Source organism: Seriola dumerili, unplaced genomic scaffold (genome assembly GCF_002260705.1).
Source record: "Seriola dumerili isolate Sdu_G_001 unplaced genomic scaffold, Sdu_1.0 BDQW01000161.1, whole genome shotgun sequence".
NCBI lineage: Eukaryota > Metazoa > Chordata > Actinopteri > Carangiformes > Carangidae > Seriola > Seriola dumerili.
Window position 1 is genome coordinate 5,374,009 of NW_019174416.1, and position 24,034 is coordinate 5,398,042.

Consider the following 24,034-nt stretch of genomic DNA (forward strand, 5'->3'; position numbering starts at 1 on the left):
TGTTTCTAATACCTAGTAGCTAATACCTTTCAATTTATTGTAGCAGACAATAAATTGAAAGTTTGTAAGACCATACATTGCTGTTGTAGAGTTCACCTTTACAGTATATGGGAAGCTGCAACCCACGAAAGAAAACAAGATTCACAAAACAGACTTTGTATGATATTGGATGTATAACAGCATACATTACGTATCATGCCATAACACATCAGCATCATCTACATTAAATTCAAAATAGCATTTGAGTCTTCTCTGTGACACATTTTAAAACCCTGCATGGTGTGATATTGTACCAGACACATATAGTGGTATGAATACATGTTTACCAGAGTAGCATTCATATCTTCTGCGAAACAGTGCATTGAACAGAGTTACAGTGAAACACTGCTGCGTCATTGCCTCATTCTCTTTTAATGCATCAAATATAAACTTAAAAGGCACCACTTTCTCTACTACCTAAATCTTTCCCTCAGGTTTCTTGCAGTATTTCTCCTGCATCAGCAGACATGTTGAAGAAGTTCAGCTACAGCATCTGAGAAATGCTGATTGCATTTATTTGTTATTTGTGAGCTGTTTTGACTGTGAAACGTCAAATCTATAACTATATAAAACCAAAATACTGTAACTCCTTCTTAGCCTAGCTGTCTTTGGACTGACAGTATAACATCAACAAATTTTTTAGCGTAACTATGGACAATGCCACGCCTTTTGAGTGTGGTAACTTAAAATTATTTTACATTTCATTCAAAGGATGTCCTGTCCTCCTGTCCTGCCTGCATACCTCAGGCCACAATATTCTGCTTTAGAAAAACTTCCATCAACATTATGTGTCCACATTTTAAACATATTTTTATCAATCCTTTCCCTCCAAGTAATGGTGAAGTCATTTGTTAAAGGCTGCATAGTGTGCTGTCCAACCTGATATTCACCATGGAGTACCTTTCATTGAGATTTATGGTAGAGGAGGTTCAATAATGAGCATTCTTGGAATTAGCACTGGTCCATATTTTACAGTAATTATGCAGTGGTTTGTTGTGGGCATATAAAAAGCTCAGCATGGCATTGTAGAAGTGGCCCTTGTAACATAAAGTGCTAATAACTTTGTCATGGAAAAGTAAAAAAAAACAAAAAAAACAAAAACAACAACAAAAAACATTAGCACGCTGCCATGTTTTTCCGGAAAAAAAATTGAAAAAGTGAGTTACTGTTACTTTAAGATAGTGTTGCATTATGGGTCGTTTGTAGCTGGAGTTGTAATGTTGCTAGGGTAGCCAGTTTCTATATGCTGTGTGTTTCCAGTCAGGACGCTGGGTCAGCCTGTCAGACTTTTTCACAGCAGACATTCTGACTTTTCATAGCACAGGTGTTATTAATAACACTAATGATGGCTCTTTTCTGTTTTAATTTCCCAGTAAAGTGTGACTGCAAGCATAAACTGAAACTGAAGGAAATTAAATGCAGTCGTAATTAATTTCAATAGTAACACCTGTGCTTCTCTGCTGTCACGTGTCAAAACGGCTGTTGTATCCATGCATTCATGTGATGTCGGAATAACGAAGAATTAGTTTCATAGGAAAATTCACTCAATCTCAAACCACAATTCAGGAAGTCCGCGAAATTTTTAGTACTACGAATTGTGACGTCATCTACGCAGACATGGTGGCCGAAATGGTTAATGGTGAGGTACTTTTAATTAATGATGCAAATTCACGTCTTGCACATCATTTTTTGCTAACATTTAATTAGCAATTTGGTAGTTAGTTGTAGCCCTTAGTTGCTGTCCACTACGGTGACCTAAGTTAGTTAGAAAAGTTATTTATTAGCAGTAATCTGAGTTACACAAATACTGGAAACCGCTTGTTTTACTGCTTTGAGCAATAAAACACAACACATCTTTTTAGAGTCCGTGTTGTTTCCACATTCCGACTTGAAAACACATGAACACACCAAAATCGGAGGAACGATTTTCCAGCTCCAGGAAATCGGCCCGCCCGAGGAGCAGGTGAAATGCAGCACAAAGGAAAGAGTCATTATTCAACTGAAACCTTTGGATATCACAAAACAGCTGCATCATGTGGCTCTGGAAAAAGGTAAGAAATATACATATATGTATATATATATATATATATATATATATATATGTAATTTTTTGTGAGGTTTTTTGCATTTACTGTTCTAGCTATTTAATTTTTTATTTAAATGTGATACACAATACAATGTAGCTGGCTACCTGGTTTCATTCAAAGTGTGCCATCCACAAAAAAATTGTTTTTTTATGACATGTGTTGGTCATATCCGCATCCGTACTCATATCTGTACTTGTATTTTAATTTTAATTTTAATTCAAATTCAAATTTGCTTGAGTCTAAAAGCAGGTGTTTTGAAAGGGATTTTGTGTTTTAGTCACTGCCGTCTTATATACTTTTCATTATAGTCACTTGAGTTACCAAAATTAAGTGTTAGCTAGTTTGCCATCTTGATAGTTTCACAGAATTATCAGCATGACCACAGAGAGACTTGGCTGGACAGGGGTCTTCACATTTTTTAATGCTTTTTAAACAATTCAGCAACATGGCTCATGCTCCTTAAGCTTTTAATATAACTCCTGCTACATTATAACAACATTGTTGCCCCTTAGACTGTAATTTGATATAGCACACTTTACTGCAAAAAAGCCCACCCAATTCAAAAAGGAGTGATGATATTTTACAAATGAAATAGATACTCATTAGGATATAGCTTCCAAGGTCATGCATATTACTACCATGCTATTGCCAGTGTATTAATTGATGGATTAAATTTAAATTGGCCAATGTGTCAGTCCTTAAAACTTCTATTTTTAAATTCAGAAAATAATTTCTGCATAACATGTCTGTTCATTATTGAGCAATGTCTAATTCATAAAAGGAAATAAAATTGTATCATGGTTAAAATTTCACTTTAGCTGTGAATCAAAATTCTGAGCCGAATTTGTTCCCACATCTCCCACTGTTTCTTACATCGCTGCCCTGCCACATAAACTGCTTCTTACATGTGGTTCATAATATCTGATCATTTAATGTGTGGTGCCATCACTTTTATTGCTTTTGATGCACTAACCTGTTGCTACTGCAGACTGAAAAATCTTCACCTGGCTGATGATAGTCAATACTGCTCTATCAACAGCATGCCCTACCCTACTGGCAACAATACAGCAGTCTTTCTTTTATTTCCACATGGAAGTCAGAGGCAGATGTCTGGAAGACTGCAGAAAATCTGCTCTTTGTATCCATTGGCTGTAGTTATATTCGTTATTTCTGTGCATTTTTCATTAAGTAATACATAAAAGAGGCTTTCCAAGGACAGCTGACGAGGAGCAACATCCTCTAAAACTTTAACTGACTGCAGGCAAACAGCAGTGATAAATTAAATAAGCTAATACAATTAAAATCTCATTCATATAGATGGGCTTCATACATAATAGTCAATATACCTGTGCGGTGTATCGGTTTCCGTTAAGTAGGAATGGCTATTGTAACAGTATGTAATATTCAGTCAATAGATACTGTTTATTTTAACTTTTTGAGCCGAGCCCTGCTGACTGTATAACTGTATGACTGTATAGTGTTGAGACAGTTGTGCAGAGACAGGGACATGTGGAATGACTTTTTATTGCGCGATTAGTCATTTTTCAGACAACAAGGCTCCCCCAACATTAAAACAAACAGCAATGTACAAAACAGCACACCTTTTTTTGCCATCAACGGAAATTTAATAAGGTAGTGAGAGTACATAACAGAAAGTAATGAAGTGTAAGGACGCGAGTTATGATGATGTTGAGATGTATAGGATGAGCTTGATGTCAAAGCCAAAGTAAGCACCATCGTCATGTAGTCTGGAAAGGCCATATTTCAGTAAGAAATATTCTAGAAGGGGTGAGGAGAGGTTAAACATGATACAAGAGGGTTGTTATCACAGTTTTCAGACATTTTTACCAACTAAAAAAAAGAACAATATCGGTGTAGCACTACTTTATCATGCAATTTACTTTAGTAAACCTTCTGACACACAGACAAAATATACTTCAATAAGTAGAACTCAATACATCTCTGTCCAGCAATAGTCACAAAGCCTGTAATTTATACTCTTTGAATGTGAGATCCCTATCAAAAATAATATGCAGATTTTTATTTTTCTTAATATATCTAAAGTGCAAGTATTTATCCATTTTATTCAATGCTTTCTGTAAGTATAAAATACAAAGGAAAAAAAACAGCAATATGTTTTTCCTGTTTACATGTTATATTTTTCTGAAAGGAGGAGCATCATATATAACAAACCATATATATATATATATATACACACACACACGCCACAGATAAAATATTTTTTGAAAGATACAACATATTATCTCATATGGGGATGGTAAAGGGATTTAGACCAAACTGTGACATGGGATATGTTCATTGTGCATTGACCCCACCCCTTAAAATCCAGGATCCATTTCCCAACATCTTCAAAACATTTGAAAGAACGTCTTTATAAGTATACACAACAGTAGCCTATACAGTCTGCAAACATGATGGACCCTACTACTCGGTGTGTGTGCAAACAGAAGACGTGCTGAATGAGCTCCTCTGTCAGTGGTTTGTGATGAGTCATATAGTGCTTGGCTTTGACCAGAGGCTGCGATTGGCTGTGTGATTAACCAGGAACTCTGAATGGCCAATGAAAGACTACAACACTGAAACCAGAAACGGAGCAGATTTGGTTGTCTGGAACACCTTAATGGAAGTTTAGTCTGTTTTCCTTCACTACTTGTACAGTTTGGTAGAGGCAGGTCGCCACCACCCTCATTTTGTTTGTGGAAGATTGCTGTTAGAAGTCGTGTACATGTGGCTGTTTCAATGCAGTCAGAAACATGAATAACCTCCCTGTTGAAGATGGGAGGAACAAGCACACAAAACACCTACAGCTGGAGCCATCATAGCAATCCGACTTTTAGTACATACAACAAGAAGCTCGTAGCTAGTCTACAATTTCATTTCTCTTCTATTTCCATCATTTGAGAACTTGCAAGGAATGGTCCGGTCACCTTGAGCAACAGGTTGTTTGAGCAACAAAAATTTAAATAAGATTTGACAAAATGAACACTGCAGTAATAACAGACAAAGGGCAGGATAACATCATGAGTTAGGACTGCTATGATGGCTACCACTGTATATGAAATCAAAACATCACTCTTGTCAGTGCTAACAGCCTCAGTGCACAATCACCCCTGTGCACTGAACTTAGCCAGAGCCACTGAGGACAGCACACAGCTAGACCACTGACGCTTCATACAGAAAGCAAGACGAACAACATCTTCCTACCATTTTGCATTTGAGTCCCAGGAATGGATGACCGTGTAATGTGGGCACAACATGGCTGCAAGGTCACTCCAGGTTTTGCTGTGACACTGGGTGAGCTCTCATAAACTGAGAAATCAGATTTGATTACACTGTTTTCGGCAAAACCACAAGTGCCCTCCTCCTCCGTAACTCAGACAGAGCTACGACCCAAAATGGACGTGTCATGTTTCACAACAGAGTAATTCTGCAGTGAAAACACAACTGACCCAGTAGCACCTGGCGATTACAGTCTGTAACAAAACAAGATCACACGTCTTTAACTCTTTAAAAAAAAATAAATGTGCGTTTCACGGAGTGAGGCAATCACAAAGTGAACTGTATGAGCAGGTTCAGGCTCTCGTTATATTTGGCCATTAGAGAAAAAGAAAGAGAGAAAGGAAGTGTTGTATTTCCAGTCTTCATGTAGCATGAGCCTCCTGGAGGCCTAAAATTAAATTAAGCTAAAGCTAGAACAGTTTGGGGAATAATTGCTGTACCACAACAGAGTCCATTCTCATGTTGAACTCAGGATGAACTCAGATTGACCTCAGATGTGCTTTGCCAGGCACATAGTCATAGGTGGCTTGTACGTGTGTTTAATGGAAATTGACTTTTTATAATTCACAGCCCAGTGTGAGGAAATATAATCATCTGCAAGAGGGGAAAGAGATTTCCTGTTCTTCTCCAAAACTGAGAGAAAAGTCCTAACTGGATCTGTCTGACAGCCGGGTCAGTAGGTCGTGGTAGAACGCTGCTGGTAAGCCCCTACAGTGCAGTGCCAGGCTTCATCAGGCCTTTCACCAACACTCAGAGACAAACCTGTGCTAAAAAGTCCTGCGTAGAGCAGATGGGATTTTCTGGAACATTTTTCTTGGCTCTGTTTCCACGGGCATAACCAATCAAACACAGATAAACTTTTTAAAGCAAGAATTCATAAGACTTCTGATACCTTTTCAGCCCAGATGTGCTTTGGGGAATTCTGTTTTAGCCTAGCCTCAGTTATCCTAAATGTCTGTGAGACCCAGGCTATAACCACATTAACAGCTTTTATCCAGCTGAGGCCTCTAAAGCTGCAATCCATGCAGTCTGTGTTTCCCTTCATGCCAGCTAGGTGGCACGCCACACTGGCTGGGCCTCTGACCAGGCTCAGTCATATTAGCTGTCTTAGGCCAACCTGCTTTAAATAAAGCTGATAGGTGAACTAACCACTTGAAGCATATTGATTGTTAACTAATGCTTCAATGTAAGCCTAGAGGTCAATCAGGTCAAAAAGAAGGAATGGACTGTGTGTCTGAAAGAGGCATTCGGACTAGTTCTGCTCCGTGGACAGTGAGCCAGGGCCTTTCTTACACACTGAATCCAGAGAGAGGGATTCTAATCCTCATTGTAAAAACAACAACAAACTCCTCTGTCCTTTGGGTCTGCTGCGGCTGATCATTATCACCTAGCTCAAGTGAAACCATAGACAAGCCAAAGTCAAATCGTAGCTCACCTGTCCTGCCATCAGCAGTCCCAGGCGAGAGAAGGGGTCGCACTACGGCTCCAAAAAAACTGTTTCCTGGCTTCTAATGACAGGAGGCCTTGTGCAGTTCTAGACACCATTCAAAATACTTTAGAGGCCTCCCAAACACTCAGATAGCAACAAGAGGCCTCAACAGGGGGAGACTGTCTGTGTGTGTGTGTGTGTGTGTGTGTGTGTGTGTGTGTGTGTGTGTGTGTGTATTTGTGTGTGTTTGTTTGTTTGTTTTTGTGTGTGTATGTGTGTGTGTGTGTGTGTGTGTGTGTGTGTGTGTGTGTGTGTGTGTGTGTGTGTGTGTGTGTGTGTGTGTGTCAGACACCCCTGGACCGAAGCCCCAAGATACTATTCAACTTCAGTGTAGGCCAGTGCAGAGGGGCCGACACGGAGACAGTTAAAGGTTGCTGACTGTCTGTGTTGCATGTGTGTGCTGGGGTAGGAAGGAGGGGGGAAAGGGTTTTCTCTGGGGTGACTCCATAGGGGGACGTAAAACACCCGAACTAGTCTATGCGCACTGAGAGACAGACAAGGCAGCCTACTGGTTTACAGAACGTGACAGGAAAAATACCTCACTACTGGTGTGACTTTTTTTTTCACTTTGAGCAAGTGCTTGAGAAGAAAGACTTCACATTTCGGAAATATAATGCAGATGCATCAACCTCATCGTCATGCTTTCAAATATCTACTGATCACATAGCCTATACATTTTTTCGTCTTTTTATAGTCTATACACGTGATACAATGCCACGATTGGCACGTACACAATATTGCACACTAAGATGAAATGTCCTACACTAGTCAGTGGCTTCCTCTCTGCCTGGGAGCGAGAAACCTGACACGTTTTGGACAACATAATGTGGAGAAAAAACTGACGAAAAAAAAAAGCATCAGAATAACAATAATGCAAAAGTGACATATTCTGAGCGGCGAGGCCCCCAAGGAGCGAACAAGGGGCTGTAGCACCATAAAGAGATAGATACTGCCTCGGCCCTGCACTGATAGGCCTCTACATCCACTGGACTGCACTCAGACTGACTGCATGGGACCGGCCGGCTGGCCTGCCTGGCTGGCTGACTGCCTGGCTCTTTAACAGCATCCATCTCAGCTCTGACGAATAGCCTCATCCAGCCGCTCCTGATTTTGTTTTTTGTTGTCGCTGTTTTTTTTAACATCATGGTGCATATGGTGTGCAAATCCACCCATAACATCTCCAGATGAATCTCCATGCTGACACCAAGTGCTGCCACAGGCGGTACATCCTAGGTCGCTTCCTGATCCAGGGAGACACATCTCTACTCTGTGAGAGGCCACCCAGCCAGGTGTGCTCCTAGGGATTCTGGGCTCCAGGGTGCCATAACACACTGAGGCCCCCACCTGTTTCCAAAGTGTACATACGGCAGCACCTCATCTCTCTGAAGGGCCAGCTCCAACTTGGAGCTATGTTTCTGCCCACTACCACTGTTGGCCCCCAGGCTCCCAGTGGCCTTTCAGCTTACTTTTGGTGTTGCCACCCATGCTCCATGCACTGCAGGGGTGTAAATCCTGCAGCTCTGGTGAGTATATTTCTGCCTACATAACAGCACTCGTAAATGAAAACGTACAGCGGTCGAGGTCACAGACCATCCACGTGAGGACACGTAAACGAGTGGAGTGTATAAGGCACGGGTCGTAATGACGTCAGAGAGGATGCGTTGCCTCGCCGCGCGCTGCGCTGACGCGTCTTTTTTTGTTGTTTTATTTTTTTGTTGTTTTTTTTTTTGTTTCCGCGCCTTGCAAGCCCACAAGTGAGCCTTATCCTTTTGCATCCCCCACCCCCCCAGAGGAAAAAACAACAAGTAACAAAGAAAAAACTTTACCCACAGAAAACGTGGGTATCTTAATAAGGATTTTTTTTTACAGCTGATTCACAAAATCATAATTAGTACATCTAAGTTAGCACTTTTTTTTCCTTTAAGTTTATATGGACATGGTGCAAGAGGGTTGATATTCAATATAGTAGCTCAGAGATAGATTTATCCCATTTGTTTGAGGCGCACAAAATAGGCTATTTATTTTTGAGTCTCAACCTTTCCATAATGGCATGATAGAAATGCTTTCATTAGCCTATTACGTTTTAGGTCAAATTAAAGACTATAGCCTACTTTGTCAAATTTCTTTTCAAAACATGAGCCTACACGCATGCTGACAGGTGTTTACAGGCCTGTAGTGCCGCGTTCTGCAATTCATACACTTTGAGAGCGCTTTCATATTTATTCTGCGTACCTTTATAATAAACTATACATCTGGTATCAGATTTTGGTTTCATAAAGTCCATAATATATTCTCTTTGTGCTGATGTCAAATATTCGTTCTACATGAAGACTGTCATTTAATATAATAGACCTCTGGTTTTATTTTTGATTAAATTTTAGTATATTACCAGTTTGAAAACATTTAAACATTTTTTTTCGAAATAGCTTTGATGTGTGCAAAATCTTTCGTTGATAGAGATATAAACACTCTGTTCATTGTCATTTAAATCAAGTAGGAAACAGTTCATATCTTACAGTTCAATCCTTGATAGCAGCGGCTTACTGTTACAATGGTGGTAAGTGGGGTGACATCCAGTAAAATGAGCGAGGAGACAGCAGAGGTGCTGCCATGTCTGTGGAGGTTGTGTGTGTGGGGTGATTCCCTTGGAAATTCTCTTTCTATTTTACAGTTAAAAGTCTCGTTTTCTCTCATAGTTCAGTTGTTTCATTTATGCTCTCCCAAAATCCGCGTCAGTCATCGTCGCCGTCATCTCCGCCGTGCGGGCCCTCAGGTAGCAGTTCGGAGGCCCGTTTCTCTCTACTCCTCTCCTGGATCTTCCTCATCTCCTCCGCGTATTTACAGAAGGTGTTGCCGAATTTGGACCACACTTTGCACGGAACCGTAATGGAGTTCCGGTACGTGGGCTTCACCTCGCTGACCCGCATGAAGACCCCGTACTTATTGGAGCCCACGTCAAAGAAGAAACGCTTGTTGTCGACCGTGAGCGAGGTGCCCTCCGGGAGCTCCGCCGGCTCCTCATCCACACCGTAGTCGTCGATGAGTTTGGCCAAAGCGTCGCGGAACTCGATGAGACCCTGCGCCGGCAGAGCGATGGTCTGGCCTTGCGCGCTTCCCAATCCGGGCCCCCGATTAACGGTCTGTCGGATCCTCAGGAACCGCCCCCTCTGGTTCTCTTTCAGATCCATGTAATATTTCCGATTCTCCCGAACCAGGAATTCGCTCTTGAGCGCCCGCCGGGGCTCATCCTGCACCATGTCCGGGTTGGTCGGGCCCAGCTGGGCGTAATGTTCGATAAAGTCCCCGAGATAATCGCGGAACTCCACGGCAACCGACATGGAGAGAGTGAGGCGGCTCTTGTTTCCCCCAGCCCCGACCTCGGCTATCTTTAGGAAGCGGCCTTTAACATTCTGCTTCACGTCAAGGTAGAAGCGCTTGTTCTGGATGTCGACGCGCTTGGAAGCGAGCTCTTCGGTGTCATGCTGCAGCCGGGACATGGCCCCCATCGCACCCGGGGGCAGCGAGCCGGGGCCTGCGGTGGGCCCTCCGTGGTCACTGCCACTGTCTCTGTCCGCCATGATACTGCCTCCCTGCTTTACCTTCCACCGTCTCCCTCTGCCTGCTGCAACCTCGACTGCCCGTCAAACCACTCCGCCGCTCTATCGCGAGAGGAGAGGAGGATGAAAAAATGAAAGTAACTGTAGTTAGTGTTACTGTAGTACTCCGAGCAGGCTGCGTTCAAGACGCTCGCGATGTTTTTGCAACGTTTGACAGAATTTTCACTTCAGCCTCTGGTATAGCAGTATATTGCAATTGAAAGTTAACCCCCACCCATGTGAGCCCAAAACACTGCAGTACTAACATCAACAGTCAACGTAGATAGATAGATAGATAGATAGATAGATAGATAGATAGATAGATAGATAGACATCAAAGTAAACATCACACCTGTTTGCACACTATCTCAAAACCAATAAAAGGGCAGAACGGGAACTAAGTCATACCTGATTGCTATTGGTTTGGGGTTTTTCAGCACCATGGACAGCAAACCTGGACAGTCCCTGTGGAAGGAGACAGAGAGCAGGGAGAAAGAGACATTTCTGAATGAACAGTAGATGATGTGTGGGAGGCTGAGGGAGGGGGCCAATACACTGTGAAGCATCATGAATTATTACCCTGTGATTGGACATGCTTGTGTGTCACTGTTTCTCAATGAGAAGCTATTGATGGTCTTGAAGGGGTTTGGGGACAGTAGCAAGAAGCCAAGTAGCTAATAAAGATTAAAAAAAAACTCCCATCCTGGACAACCTGTCAAAAGAAACTGTGGTTATTCAAATAAATCTGAGTGAATCTTTTGGTTAAGATTAAGATAAGAAGATTGGGTTAAGAAATTCTAGAATAACATTTTAATTTATTATGTAATTAAACAATTTGTAGTGTCTGTGACGTTGATTTAATATGTCTCCTCAGTCTTTTCAGTTTATAAATTAGTTGACTGACGGGAAGTTAACTGGCAACCATTTTGATAATTTATTTATTTATTCTTATTATTATTTATTTATTCATTTTTTATATTTTCATGAAAAAGCTAAACTTTTGCCAGGTACACCTTCTCAAATGTGATTTTTTTTTTAATTAAAAACATCCAAAAACATCACCCGGACCTGGACTCTGGGAAAACTGCACATTTTTAATTAATTTCTGATATTTAGTCGATTAACATGGAAAATAGTCGATAGATTAACTGATAATTAAATAATGTTATTTGCAGGCCCATTTTGATTACGATATAATTCTTTCCATCATCTGAGCATCTTGTTAAAAGATTTTAACAACAAAGTTAGAAATTTAACTGTTTTCTGCTGTGAAAAGTGCTTTTACATAGGTGAAACAAAACAAGGTTTTTTAGCAGCTGACTTCATAGATCGGAGAGGAGGAGCAGACCTCAAGTAGAAGAATGATGTGGGAGACTTGATGGATGTTGATTGGATATAGGTTTAATGGGATTGGAGGGCTTGCATTATATGCTCTAATCGTACACTTGTCTGTATCTTGTTTGTCACAGGAAACAGAATTCTTTTAAAACTCACAAGCATCACATATGCTTATAATTAAATGTTCTAACATTAACTAAACCCCAAGCCCCACTGAAGAGCTGGCAAGAGAAGGTGTGTTAACCTGGAATAGAAAGGTGGGCTTTGATCTTTTTAGCATAACCCAAGTCATTTCCATTGAGGTTTGAGCAGATAAGTCACTGGTGTCTCTTCTCAGAACCACGGACAGCGGAGGGTGGACATGAAAACAGATGGGATTTGATTTCGTCCATGAGTATTGCTGGTGATGTAAATGAGAGGAAAGAGGACTGCAAAGAAGAAATCTGTGGCAAGTACTGGGGCTGCTGTGTCACTGACACAAGTATATTTTAACATCACAGAAGGAGAACATACCTTGACATTGAATGACCAATCTAAGTGACCTCATCAGCCCAGCTGCTGAAATGCAGGTGCAATATCAAAAACAGCCCCTATGTTAATTCCCACAGGCTCAGTGTGAGTGCTAGGGAAGTCATGGAGGCAATAAGTGGCAGTCCTCCCTGGGTCAGTCAGCAGGAATCGGTTTTTACTCCCCTTAGCTTTGTCAACAAATGATTTGCTTTCAAGGCTAATTTGGAAATTCCTAAATTGTGTGCAAGGTCTTTGAATAGGGGCTCTAATGAATGCATGAATTGTTGAATGAATGAAGGAGAGACGGATCGGTGAATGGGTGGGCAGCGGGCGGAGAGGGAAAAAGGTGGGGGTGGGTCACTGCATGGACGGATCACAGTTTCTGAAGAGCGTTGTTTGCCTCATAATATGCTGTGGTGATCCCCAACCTGGAGAGGCGACTCCAGTAATGTGGAACTGTCAACATGTAACATAGAAAACACATCATGTATGTATATATTGATGTAGCAGAGGACTGAAACTGTACTTTTACATCTAAGTAAAAGAGGTTTCCTCTTTGGATCTTAGGTGAACATGACAGTGAAGAAGGATAGATGCAGTGAAAAGACAGACCTTCATTGCAGCAGTTTGTTTGTGGCCTTCAGTCAGTATGACATATCATGTGATTGGCCTGTTGGGTCAGAGCACTAAACCTGTCAAGCCTTTCAGCACCATGGACAGAGACTGGTCCCTGATGAGATGCTGCTGATGGGGAAACGGGTGGATGAGGCCATGATGTAGGTGCATACTGTGATGCATTTTCTTTATCATCTCAGTCATCTATAGTAAAAGCTCCTCTCCACACGTCCCCTATATGACATTATATTTTATCCCTTTCTCAGGATGGACAATGAAATGCTTTCGACCTCTAGCGAAGGGCGCACAGCTCCTGACAGGGAGGGAAAGGCGAATCTTATGAATGGCTTGATTGATGGATACAGAGATGGAGGCAGGGACTGGTTTGCTGGTGGAAGGAGGAGGGGATACTTGTGGTCACCATAAAAAGCCTGAGCATATTGTGCAAAGCTCTCGTTTCATTGGTGGAGATGTATTCAGTAAAAAAAAGTGGGATTATTAGCTGTAGCTGTGCAGGATTGGCAAAATATTGGGGTAGAATGTCTTTCCACTATTGCACCAGCAGATTAGGGTAACTGATGCTTCCACGTGTTGCCGTAGAGTCGTTAAACTGTACAGTATCCCCAGGCAATATTAGGGAACTGCAATAACTCGCATAATAGTGTGGAAAATGTCAGGTTTGGGGTGTGCTCTCCTGTAGCATGCAGCGAGCGGATATATGTCTGAGGGCATTTAAAGCTGAAGTCTCGAAACTCCCAGCTCGCCTCGCCACGCTGAGGAATCCATTGAGAGAATTTCGCAGCGTTAGTCATCGCAACAACTATCCGCAGTGTGTGTAGTAGTCGCCTATAGCCTCTCTTGCACCTCTTGCACTGGAGATCCACAGTGGGCGCCGTGCAGGGCTTGGCTACAGACGCACTCTGTGCTGAGTGTCTGTGCACTGCGTGCGTGATTCCTCTTGCACCCACCCGCAGAGGTTTAACACAGTCGACCGGCATGGTCACATGCCGGTTGGGTCGGTGGCGGTGTGCCGGTGGGTGCCCGGGTCATTAGGGTGTTTGCGCAGGACGTGGCGAGCCGACGCCAGTGACCGGGCAGGTGATGTTTGCTCACGTAAGTCGCTCGCGTTTGATGAGGGGCGCAGGGGACGCGGCTGGAGGGTGCGCGCTACTGTTGCATCGACTCACCGGATAACCGCTGCTATCTCATCCTGTCCGTCTGTTCCTCCCTGGTTTTCTCTTCTCTTTTTTATTTTGCTCACCGACTAACGGATTTGCAGGAGTGGGACTCTTTTGACGATCGAAAGAAGTGGATAAAGGAGCCGACCTTGCGTGTGCGTGTGCGTGGAGTGCGTATCGTTTCTTGTGATTCCCCTGTACGCGCAAGCTTCTTTTTTCCTTCCAGAGAGGCAATGCGCCCACCCATGCGATGCTAGCCTATTAGCTGGAGAGAGAGAGCGAGAGAGAGAGAGTGAGAGAGAGAGAGAGAGAGAGAGAGAGAGAGAGAGAGAGAGAGAGGTTTCAGCCTTGGATTCGAGAGGAGGCTAATTTACGAGTCTTGTTTTGCCTTTCAGGAAAAGGGGAGATAAGAGGGGGAGGGTGGTTGGTGAAGGAGAATGCAGCAATCACATTTTTAAGCATGCAGAAGCGGGCCGTTTCCGGTTCCTAGGCTGGTGTGTCCCCCCATCCGAGGCCAGCAGCCGTATGGGGAAAGCAGCGGCAGACACAGATGGCATGGACACTTCCACAAGGTCTGCCGCTCTGCCCTGCCTGCTCTGCCGGAGCCCGTTCGCCGCCGTCTCTCTCTTCCAGCTCGCTCCGCCGCCCAGCAGCACTGCAGCACAGCACAGGCTGACGGCATGAGGCTTGATCCAGTGCATTTCTCCATGCTGGTCATCGGGGTCTCCTTCGCCTGTTACGCCCCGAGTCTCAACTCCCTCCAGGACCAGGCGTACCGATCAGCCGTGGTCATCGAGGGCGAGGTGCGCTCCTCCCCGGAGAACGTCTCCTCCCGGGAGCCCTACAGTGTGAATGTCAAAGTGCTGGACGTGTGGCCCGTCAACAGCGGCGGCCTCGAGAGGGAGCAGCTCGTGACCGTCGGGGACTTCGGTTCCGAGGCCCCGTGCACCACGGTGGAGAAGGACCACAGATATATCTTTTTCATGGACCCGACCGCTGAGCCCTTGGTATTCAAGGCATCGTACGCCCCTGTGGACGCCAGCGAGCCGGAGCTGAAGAAGGATGTGGAGAGAGTGTTGTGCGAGGACTGCGGTAAGTTTAAGGCTTTTCCGTTATACCTGCCATACACTCACAGCGCACTATAAGGGCCACTGAAGCTGCCATGGTGATGTAAGGAGACAGTCACCGCTCTCTGGCTGCGCGTGCACGTGTGTAGTCTATACAGTGTGTCCATGCATGCGAGCCGATTGACACTTCAGTCCTCCATAACCCGGTCACCTATAATGAAGGGAGAAGTGTGTGTAGGCTACATGTCTTCTGAATCGATGTGTGTGTGTGTGTGTGTGTGTGTGTGTGTGTGTGTGTGTGTGTGTGTGTGTGTGTGTGCGTGCGTGCGCGCGCGCGTGAGATAGTTAAACATCTCAGTCAAATCTAAGTTAAACTTAAGGTTAAGCTCCAAACAGCAGGCTCCTCCTGATGGATAGACCAGCACTGGTGAGCAGTGGATACTGAAACTTCGGTGTATCCTGGATTCCAGCGAGATCTGCATCATCACATCATTACAGTGAAGTATCCTGCATGTGGAGTCTTAAGGTGGAACACACAAGCAAAGCTAAAGGCAGTTGCTCCTCTGTGTGTGTGTGTGTGTGTGTGTGTGTGTGTGTGTGTGTGTGTGTGTGTGTGTGTGTGTGTGTGTGTGTGTGTGTGTGTGTGAGAGAGAGTTAGTCCAAGCATGTGATGGGGACAGGCAACCTTGTCTTGAGGTAACCTCCTTTCCAAACTCTGTATTGTTGCCTACAGCCAGTATTAGATGTCAGATCTGCTGCTGCTTTATATCAGAAATTGTGGCAAAATCTTGACGGTGCCAGTGTTGACTGCAGTGACAGTCCGTGGGTGGTGGTAACAGTTCAAATCTCTCAACTTGTTGCCAGTTTCCACCATAGATATGTGAAACTGTTCTTTTGTTCTTGCAGTACACCAAACAACAAAGTCTAAAAAATTACACACTTCTGCGAGATATGGCTAAAACTATGTTCAGCAGCTGTACAGGCCTGTGAAAAACTTTGTTCAAGATTGTCACCAGAATAGCTTTTATAAATGCAACAATCTGAACGTGAGACAAGAAAGAAATGTGGGACTACAGTCTTCAAATTAGGTTTGTGCCCATTTTCTCTCTTCTTTCTCAGATTTCTTCCTTCATTTCTCTCAGAGAAAAAAAGACTTGACCCCCTTTCTTCACAAAGGTCTTTCAGAATTAGGGTCAGCTCCTCAGCTCAACTAATATATGAACCAGGTTCTTAGGCAGTGTGATTTATGCATATTGTATATTATTTAATCTGTTAGTTGCAAAGGTCTTTTTACTTTTAACTATATTCCCTAAAAGACAACACTGACTTTATGAGAAATTATCTCACTGATCCACTCCACCTGTATCTTCAGCATTTAAAGTGCTCCACTGCTTTTGAGATGATGTAACTACAATTTGTAGCATTTACTGCTGTGTTAAAGCGCCTGCTTGTCCTGTAGTAAACCTGAGTGGAGAAGTACACAGACAGGAAGTACCAGTTTCCAGAGCTCCACAAACAGAGGAATGAGATCTTAACTGTGGTAATGTGACACATTTCTCATATATTAACTATTAGAGCAACACAGTAAAACCTTTTGGGGTTCATCATGTGTGTTATGTAAATGTCAGGACAAAAACCTTTGAAACAAAGTGATAATAAAATACCAAAGGTCATTTTCCAATTTTAAGTTTTTCAAATCCAGAATCAACATAATTTCCATGCAAGCCAACAGTGTCAAGAAAGCGTCAGATCCTGATAGGAAGTAACTCGGACGCCTTAACAAAGGGCTCATCCGGCATTTGAGCTAACAATGTGGTGTTCTATTTTTACCTCTGTGACATGCTAAAATTATCAAGTCATTTATTTATGACAGTGCTGTTGCAATCAGGCTACAGTTTAAAACACGTTTTACAGGCAGGGATAAGCTCAGTGGAAGAGATACCCACTTCCAATGTGATTCACAACACACACACACAGACCTCTTCCACTGTACGTGTGGGTACTCTCCTTGACATAATGCATTCCCCAGCCCCTTACCCTGATCTTAACCATTACAACTAACCCTAAACCTAACCCCACCCATAACCTAACCCTAACCCCAAATCCAAGTCTTAACCCTCAAAAAACAGTCTCTGTCTTTGGGGAACTCAATTTTCGTCCCCACTGTGACACGAGTCCCCATGGGTTAGTGTGCATTCAGGTTAAAGTCCCCACTGACACACACACACACACACACACACACACACACACACACACACACACACACACACTCATACATAGAGAAACACACACCAAAAGCTAGAGATGCAGGGAGAAACACAACCTAATTAGACACTTCAGAGTTTGTGTTGGCACTATATAGTAAAGTAGATGTAATGTGGCAACCTGTAGCATCTGACATATACACAGCACTATATTAACACCAGTGTCTGTGACTGAAATCCATGTCCAGAAATAGTCATGACATTAAAGGAACACTTCACCCAAATATGCATCTTTTTTATTTTTTATTTATTGTGCCTAGTAGTCTCGGAAGCTTTATGAAAATGTTTGTACTCAGTTCTGCTGTGGTGCAGTTGAGTAGGGACCTGGTTTATAGTATTAACATCCAAACATTACAACTCTCTGTGCAGCATAAATACAGCTTCATGTGTTTACTTGTGTGTTTAGTATATCTCAAACACATAATTGTCAGTAAAGTATTGCAAAATGATCTCGAAGTGTAAAATGCTTGTAACTGTTTATTGGACAGGACTCCCTCTCAGCTGTAACTCACTCACTGGCTCTTGTCTTTAGGCGGATGCACTAATGTCGGAGAAGCCACTGAATGAGCAACAGCCGAGTACAACTGCTCGCCAGTGAACAGACTCGCATGAGAGGACACTGTAGAAGAGTTTAATTTGAGACAGAAGTAACTGCAGCTCACAGATGGGTTGGTAAGGGGTGTGTCAGCAGACACACACCCTGAGCCTAACCAATCAAAAACCAAGTCTAAACACAGCCAGCCAATCACAGCCAAACTGTTGGAACGCCCACTTCTGTACACACCCCTACCAATTTCTGTCATCAGGATCACATTCAAGCAGTGCCTTTGGGTTCAGTTGTCAATATCTGACCTATTCCTTCAGTATTATACGGTAAAAAGCTGTGTTTGTGTTGTGCTGAGTCTACATGTTCAAAGCTGAGACTCGCTGGAGTTCTGTTTTATAGGCATTTAACGTTTTTGGTAAAATTGTTAACAGCAAAATGTTATTTGAATGTTGCTTACCGTTGTTGTGGTGTGTGCCCACTGGGCGGAGGTACACCTGTGCCCTCCCACACACACTGATAACCCACCAAAAGAGAGTGTTTGTGTATGATGCTGGGAAATTAATGGTGCAAGATAAAAGATGCAGCTGTACACGTCCTTAATGTACAAGAACACAGCAGAACTTAACAAACATACTTGACTTTATTCCACTATGACAGTATATACTCTACTCTCTGGCATATATATAAAAACCTTGAAGACAAGTGAGCATGTGCTATGGCGACACTCGAGTGCCAAACCTAAGGAGGATAATACATAACACTAGCCCTCAAGACATAATTACCATTTCCTGTGTTTATTCTGGTAAACGCCACCACAGCTTTACTAATACACTTCCATTTAACAGTTTTACTTTATTACAAAAGTGTCGGCAAGGATTTGTATGAAACCGTATAAAGACAACAAAAGAGAAGTTGTTACTACCAGCACCTGTCGGACTGACTTGCTGAATTTTAGAGGTAAACCGACCCGTTCTTGATATTTCTGGGCCACATGATATCAGTATTGTTCACAGTAATACAGACAATAATGCAGTGTAAATGCTAAGCTAATATCTGACAACTGGCCATTCTGTTACTGTCTTGAGCTTTAATTCAGACTTTCTGCCAGTGAGTGCTGACATTTACAGCAAGCTAGAGTTAGAAGCACAGACCCCTCACTGTGAGCGAAATTACGAGACAGTAAATCTTTTTTGCCCGATAAAAGATAGCAAAGCTATTTTCCGTCTTCCAAAAGCAGAGCCAGTGTTGATTAAATGGTGAGAGTGGCCAGGTTCCCTCTTACTGTTTATGTCATTGAGTCTGCCATAGCTACTCCAATGACCTCTCCTCCTTCCCCACCTCATCCCCCAACCCACGCCTCTGTCCACGGCAGTCGATGCATCCCAAAAATCAGATGTGATGTGCAGCTTTCAGCAAAGAGATGGAGTTGAAATATTTTAACCAAGGCTGCAGGAGCTGAGTAATTGCTAACCAACCTTTGTTCTGTCCTGAACAACTAAAACCCCAAGTACAGTATGTCTCCATCAAGCTCGACTGGCCTTCACTGCTTTCCCTCACTACTCGCTCTCTGTTTTACTGTGTGAAAATAACTTCAGTGCGTGGACTGCTCACACTCCCCTGTTAGAAAGTACAAACCAGTCCTATCTTACATCCCAGGCAGTCTGAAGTGTAATGTAGGTCTTCTCTGATCATTGCTGTTGGCATGTCTTTTGAGATTCATTGACAGTTTCTTCCTAAAATAGCTTTATCTGATGCCCAAACATGCTCCTGTCACTGATGCTGTATCTAGTGCTGCATACCTCAACTCTCTCTCTCTCTCTCTCTCTCTCTCTCTCTCTCTCTCTCTCTCTCTCTCCTCGTTCAGTCCCTCTCTGTCCTGCTGTAGCTGACTGTAGCTGGAATGAGTGGTTCGGCTTATGCTTGGCCTCCTGTCAGTCAGCCACACACAGGAGGAGAGAAACAAAGAGAGAGAGATAGAGAGAGGGAGGGAGGGATCTTTAGCTTTGAGATTACGAATAGATGCTGCAATAATGCATACTGTAAAACGTCCAGTAATAGCCTGGTCCTTTTTTCACCTCATTGAATTCAGGGACAGTTTTATTGTACATAGAATGTCTAAAATGAATTTACTGCTATTCTGTAAAATACTGCAGTGTTACCTTCCTCTAACTTAAATTATCTGGCTTTTAGTGCAGGTTTGCTTAGCAGCATCACAAGAGTAGTTCAACATTTTGAGAAATATGTTTATTAGATTAGATTAGATTTTTTTCCCCCAAGTGAGTTTAGAAGATCAGCATCAATCTTATGCCTGGCTGCAGGCTAACTGCGTAAAATGGTTAACCTAGCTCAGCATAAAGATTGAAAGCAATGGGGAACTGCTAGCTTGATGTCAAGAGTTCAAAAATACACCTTTCAACTCCTCTGAAGGTCATTACTTGACAGACTGTATCGCCTTTGTTTGACCCATAGAAACACAGAACTGTAACAACTGTTTGGTACCATTGTGTCTTCACAAAACCTGTGCTCACCGACTGTATCTGGCAGCCTGCGCTATAGCTGAAGGTGTTGTACACTACAATACTGGGCGTTGTTTTTCAAGAAACACTTGGTGTTTGGTGTTAATTCATGATCTTAGAGGCGTGGCTTGGCTTAATCTTTCATTTTGGACAGAGTCAGGTTTACTGTTTTCCCCCGTTCCCAGTCTTTATGCTAAGCTAGGCTAATCGTGTCTTCACATCTTCAGCACTGGTCTTCACATGCAAACATAAGACTGATCTTTTCATCTCACTGTGAATGACTGTGGATAAGCATACGTCCCCATACTCCCCAAAATATGGAACTATACCATGTGGACTAAGCTGTCTGTGACATAAGTCTGAGAAACCTCACGGCTCTCAAATGATCAACCAACAGTTATGATTTTTTGTTAAAATATAATGTATGTGCACTTAAACTGGTGTGTGTGTGCAAAATCTGTGTATGTATAAAGTAGTCTTTGTATACAGAGTGTAACTGTGGGCCGTGTGCATGCATGTGAGACTATGCTGACTGCCTGACCTGCTCGTATAAGACTCTGTTTGCATGCGTGTCTAACATCAGCACCTTATCAGCAGCAGTATAATTTCTTCGAGCTAGCTTGCACTGCTGTCTCTCAGCTCAGGCTCACATCAGTGTGTACAGCAGCTGGAGGGCAGAACCACTGTGGCATTGATCTCCAAATCCCAGAATTAGGAGATTTTTGCTCTGGGGCAGCACATCAAAACAACAGGAAACATATCCAAGGCCACACCCTTGAACAAGTCGTTAAACCAATCCCAGTGAATTTACTCTTTCATTATGGCTTTCTTTGGTGCCACCACATCCAGGTCTGTAGTGAACAACTGTCTCTATTAGCCAGTGGTGAGAGGGAAGTGTTTGTAGAGACCGAACCGAGTCTGGGTTGTAGATTTTCTGGCTTCTGAGTGCATGTGAATCATGTGCTCACTCTGTTTTTAGTGGGAACAAGACTTTTGTGAATTCTTTAATTAAGATGTATTCCACCTTAAGCCAGAGTTAAAACAGAACTCAGAATGATGTACATACTGTACGTTAACATGAATGTGCATCCAGGGAGATTCACTGGTTGAATCCGTGACTTGACAAGACCTGTGTGTGTGTGTGTGTGTGTGTGTGTGTGTGTGTGTGTTGCAAGAGGTCTCTCACTTGTCTGTCTCATCCTTTTCCCCTCTTTGTTGCGTTATCTGTGTCTATTTCAGACACCCTCTGTGTGTCTCTTTCTCTTGTTCCTCTCTCCTTCTGTCTCTCTCACTGTCCTTGTCTCAACAGAGCATTATACCTCTGTACACACACACACACACACACACACACACACACACACACACACACACACACACACGCAGAGCCATGCCAGTTAGCTGTTGCTGTTGCTGCTGTGCTGCAGATGCCCCAGTGTGCTGTCATTAGCAGGGAGATCTGGGGCTGCTATAAATTATGCACACTGAATAACAGAAGGCTGAGGATTTCTCCCCTCTGCTGCCTGCATGTATATATATGTGTGTGTGTGTATGTGTGCGTGGGGAGGGAGGATGAGGGAGGGTGTCTTTGCTCATCTATATGTTCTCCTGACATTATACTGATCAACTTTGCTTGTCAACATGTGTGTGTATTAGCGCACTTCTCTGTGCCTCAGCTCACTCACGACTGCCTAACTCTAGTACGTGTCCTTCAGTTATGTAGCGTGTGTGTGTGTGTGTGTGTGTGTGTGTGTGTGTGTGTGTGTGTGTGAGTGTGTGTGTGTGTGTGTGTGTGTGTCCTTGCTTGTGAATAATGTATCAGCACTCATCTTTTCCAGCAGTCAGCCTTAGTAGAAAACTCAGACACATGCCTCTTAAAGGGACCAGCCCAGTGCCACATGGCTCAGTTTGTGAATGAGAGAGGTCTTTGTGTAACCCCACTTACACATACATACACTCACACATATGCGCACACAGAAACACACAAACGCACACATGCAGATGTACAGGACACACCACCCACACACTCATGCGGCTGCTGCTGCACACACCCTCCTCACTGCATCAGCAAAGTGCCTGTTTCAGACAGGATGGATTTGGCCGATGCGCTCTCTGTTTCTCAGTCGAGATTATTTTTACACGGAATTAGATTAGACATCAAATTCAGAATTGAATAATTGGAAATGTTTATGCCAAGAACTTGTCAGTTGGTATTCCGGATAAAACATCAAAATATTTCAAGTTTACCACTGTTTCGATGAATCTGAGGCATGCTATTCTTTTCTTGGAAAGCCATTTTCAATCTTTGGCATTCTTCTCAATAAGTAGCCCTGCTGTGCCAGACTGTAAGGGTTTGGCATGCAGTCAGCAAACGCCTGATAGTCATGAAGTTGTAAAATGACATTTTCAACTGTCACTCTGGGTAACACTTCATGAACAAGAACGGCTCTCTCTCTTACCTCCTAGGTGCTTTTGATCAAGGCGTTAAACGCACGAAATGTGTTTCACAGGTGATGATCAATACAACAGTGTGGCCGTTCTAGTCAACGTCCATACAAACACGAGGAACAGTATGACGGAAACAGAGAGAAATGCTCTGCAACACATTCTTGAGCAAGAAAAGGGTTAAAACATCCCTTTGGTTCTATATACGAGGCTATCTTTGGCTCAGAAAGGTGGGCTATCTTTATCTCGCTTTGTTGTGGGGATCTTTGATGGTGACAAGTAGAGTATCTTCATCTGTCTTCCAGATGTCCTCCTCTGCCTCTCTAGATGTTATCTTTGAACTATTATAGGTTTGTGGCTGATAGTATTGTATATGTGATACAGTATGTTTGTTCTGGCATCTTTTTATGGCTCAGTGTGAGCACATCTATGACCGTACAGGAGTAGTGCATATTTGCCTTTGAGCAGTGGATTTTTCTTTTGAGGGAACATTGTGCTCATTAATAGAGAAGATGATGGTAAAACATTGACCGATTCTAACTTATGAAATTATATTTCAGCTTCCGTTGTCAACCTGCTCCAAGATATTGAGGTTTTTTATTTGTTAGTTGGTCAATTATGCTGCAATTCCAACAACTCTCAAGATTGATTTTGTCTCGTTTCTATTTGCACCGAGGTAAAACACTGTAGATTTGGTGCTGTGCAGGAGATGCATCAGAAGCAGCAAAACCATCAGTTATGAACAAAATAGTGAGATTAGAGGATGTTATGTTGCTATTTATGTTAATCAAATATCCTTGTTGAATGTTTGGCTTTGTCATAAAAGAATGTGACATGCTCCCATTTTAGCCTACAGCAAGACATAACACCTGATTCCTTAAAGGATATGGCAGGTTATTGTCTCTATATTTTTATTTTCAACAAATCCCATGAAAAGACCCTAATGACCAGAATGCATTAGTCCATCTGTCGGTGCTTTCCATCTTCTCTATCGTGTATGCAGCACTCAGCCCTAAGCCTATGGGTTGCCACTGAACAAATATACA

General features: G+C 43.0%; 2 protein-coding genes across 2 annotated transcripts in view; one reads left to right on the top strand and one right to left on the bottom strand.

Moving 5' to 3' along the window:
- Positions 1–7,141: 7,141 nt before the first annotated feature.
- Positions 7,142–10,527, bottom strand: LOC111226589 (transcriptional activator protein Pur-alpha-like). The gene has a single exon (XM_022751820.1). It carries the CDS (start codon positions 10,491–10,493, stop codon positions 9,648–9,650), a length of 846 nt encoding a protein of 281 aa, XP_022607541.1. The 5' UTR covers positions 10,494–10,527; the 3' UTR covers positions 7,142–9,647.
- Positions 10,528–13,329: 2,802 nt separating this feature from the next.
- nrg2 (neuregulin 2) overlaps positions 13,330–24,034 on the top strand; it is a 54,733-nt gene continuing 44,028 nt past the window's right edge. Inside the window, exons 1-2 of the mRNA XM_022752087.1 lie at positions 13,330–13,357; positions 14,786–15,244. Coding sequence (XP_022607808.1) covers positions 13,330–13,357; positions 14,786–15,244 — 487 coding nt within the window. The remainder of the gene's footprint in view (positions 13,358–14,785; positions 15,245–24,034) is intronic.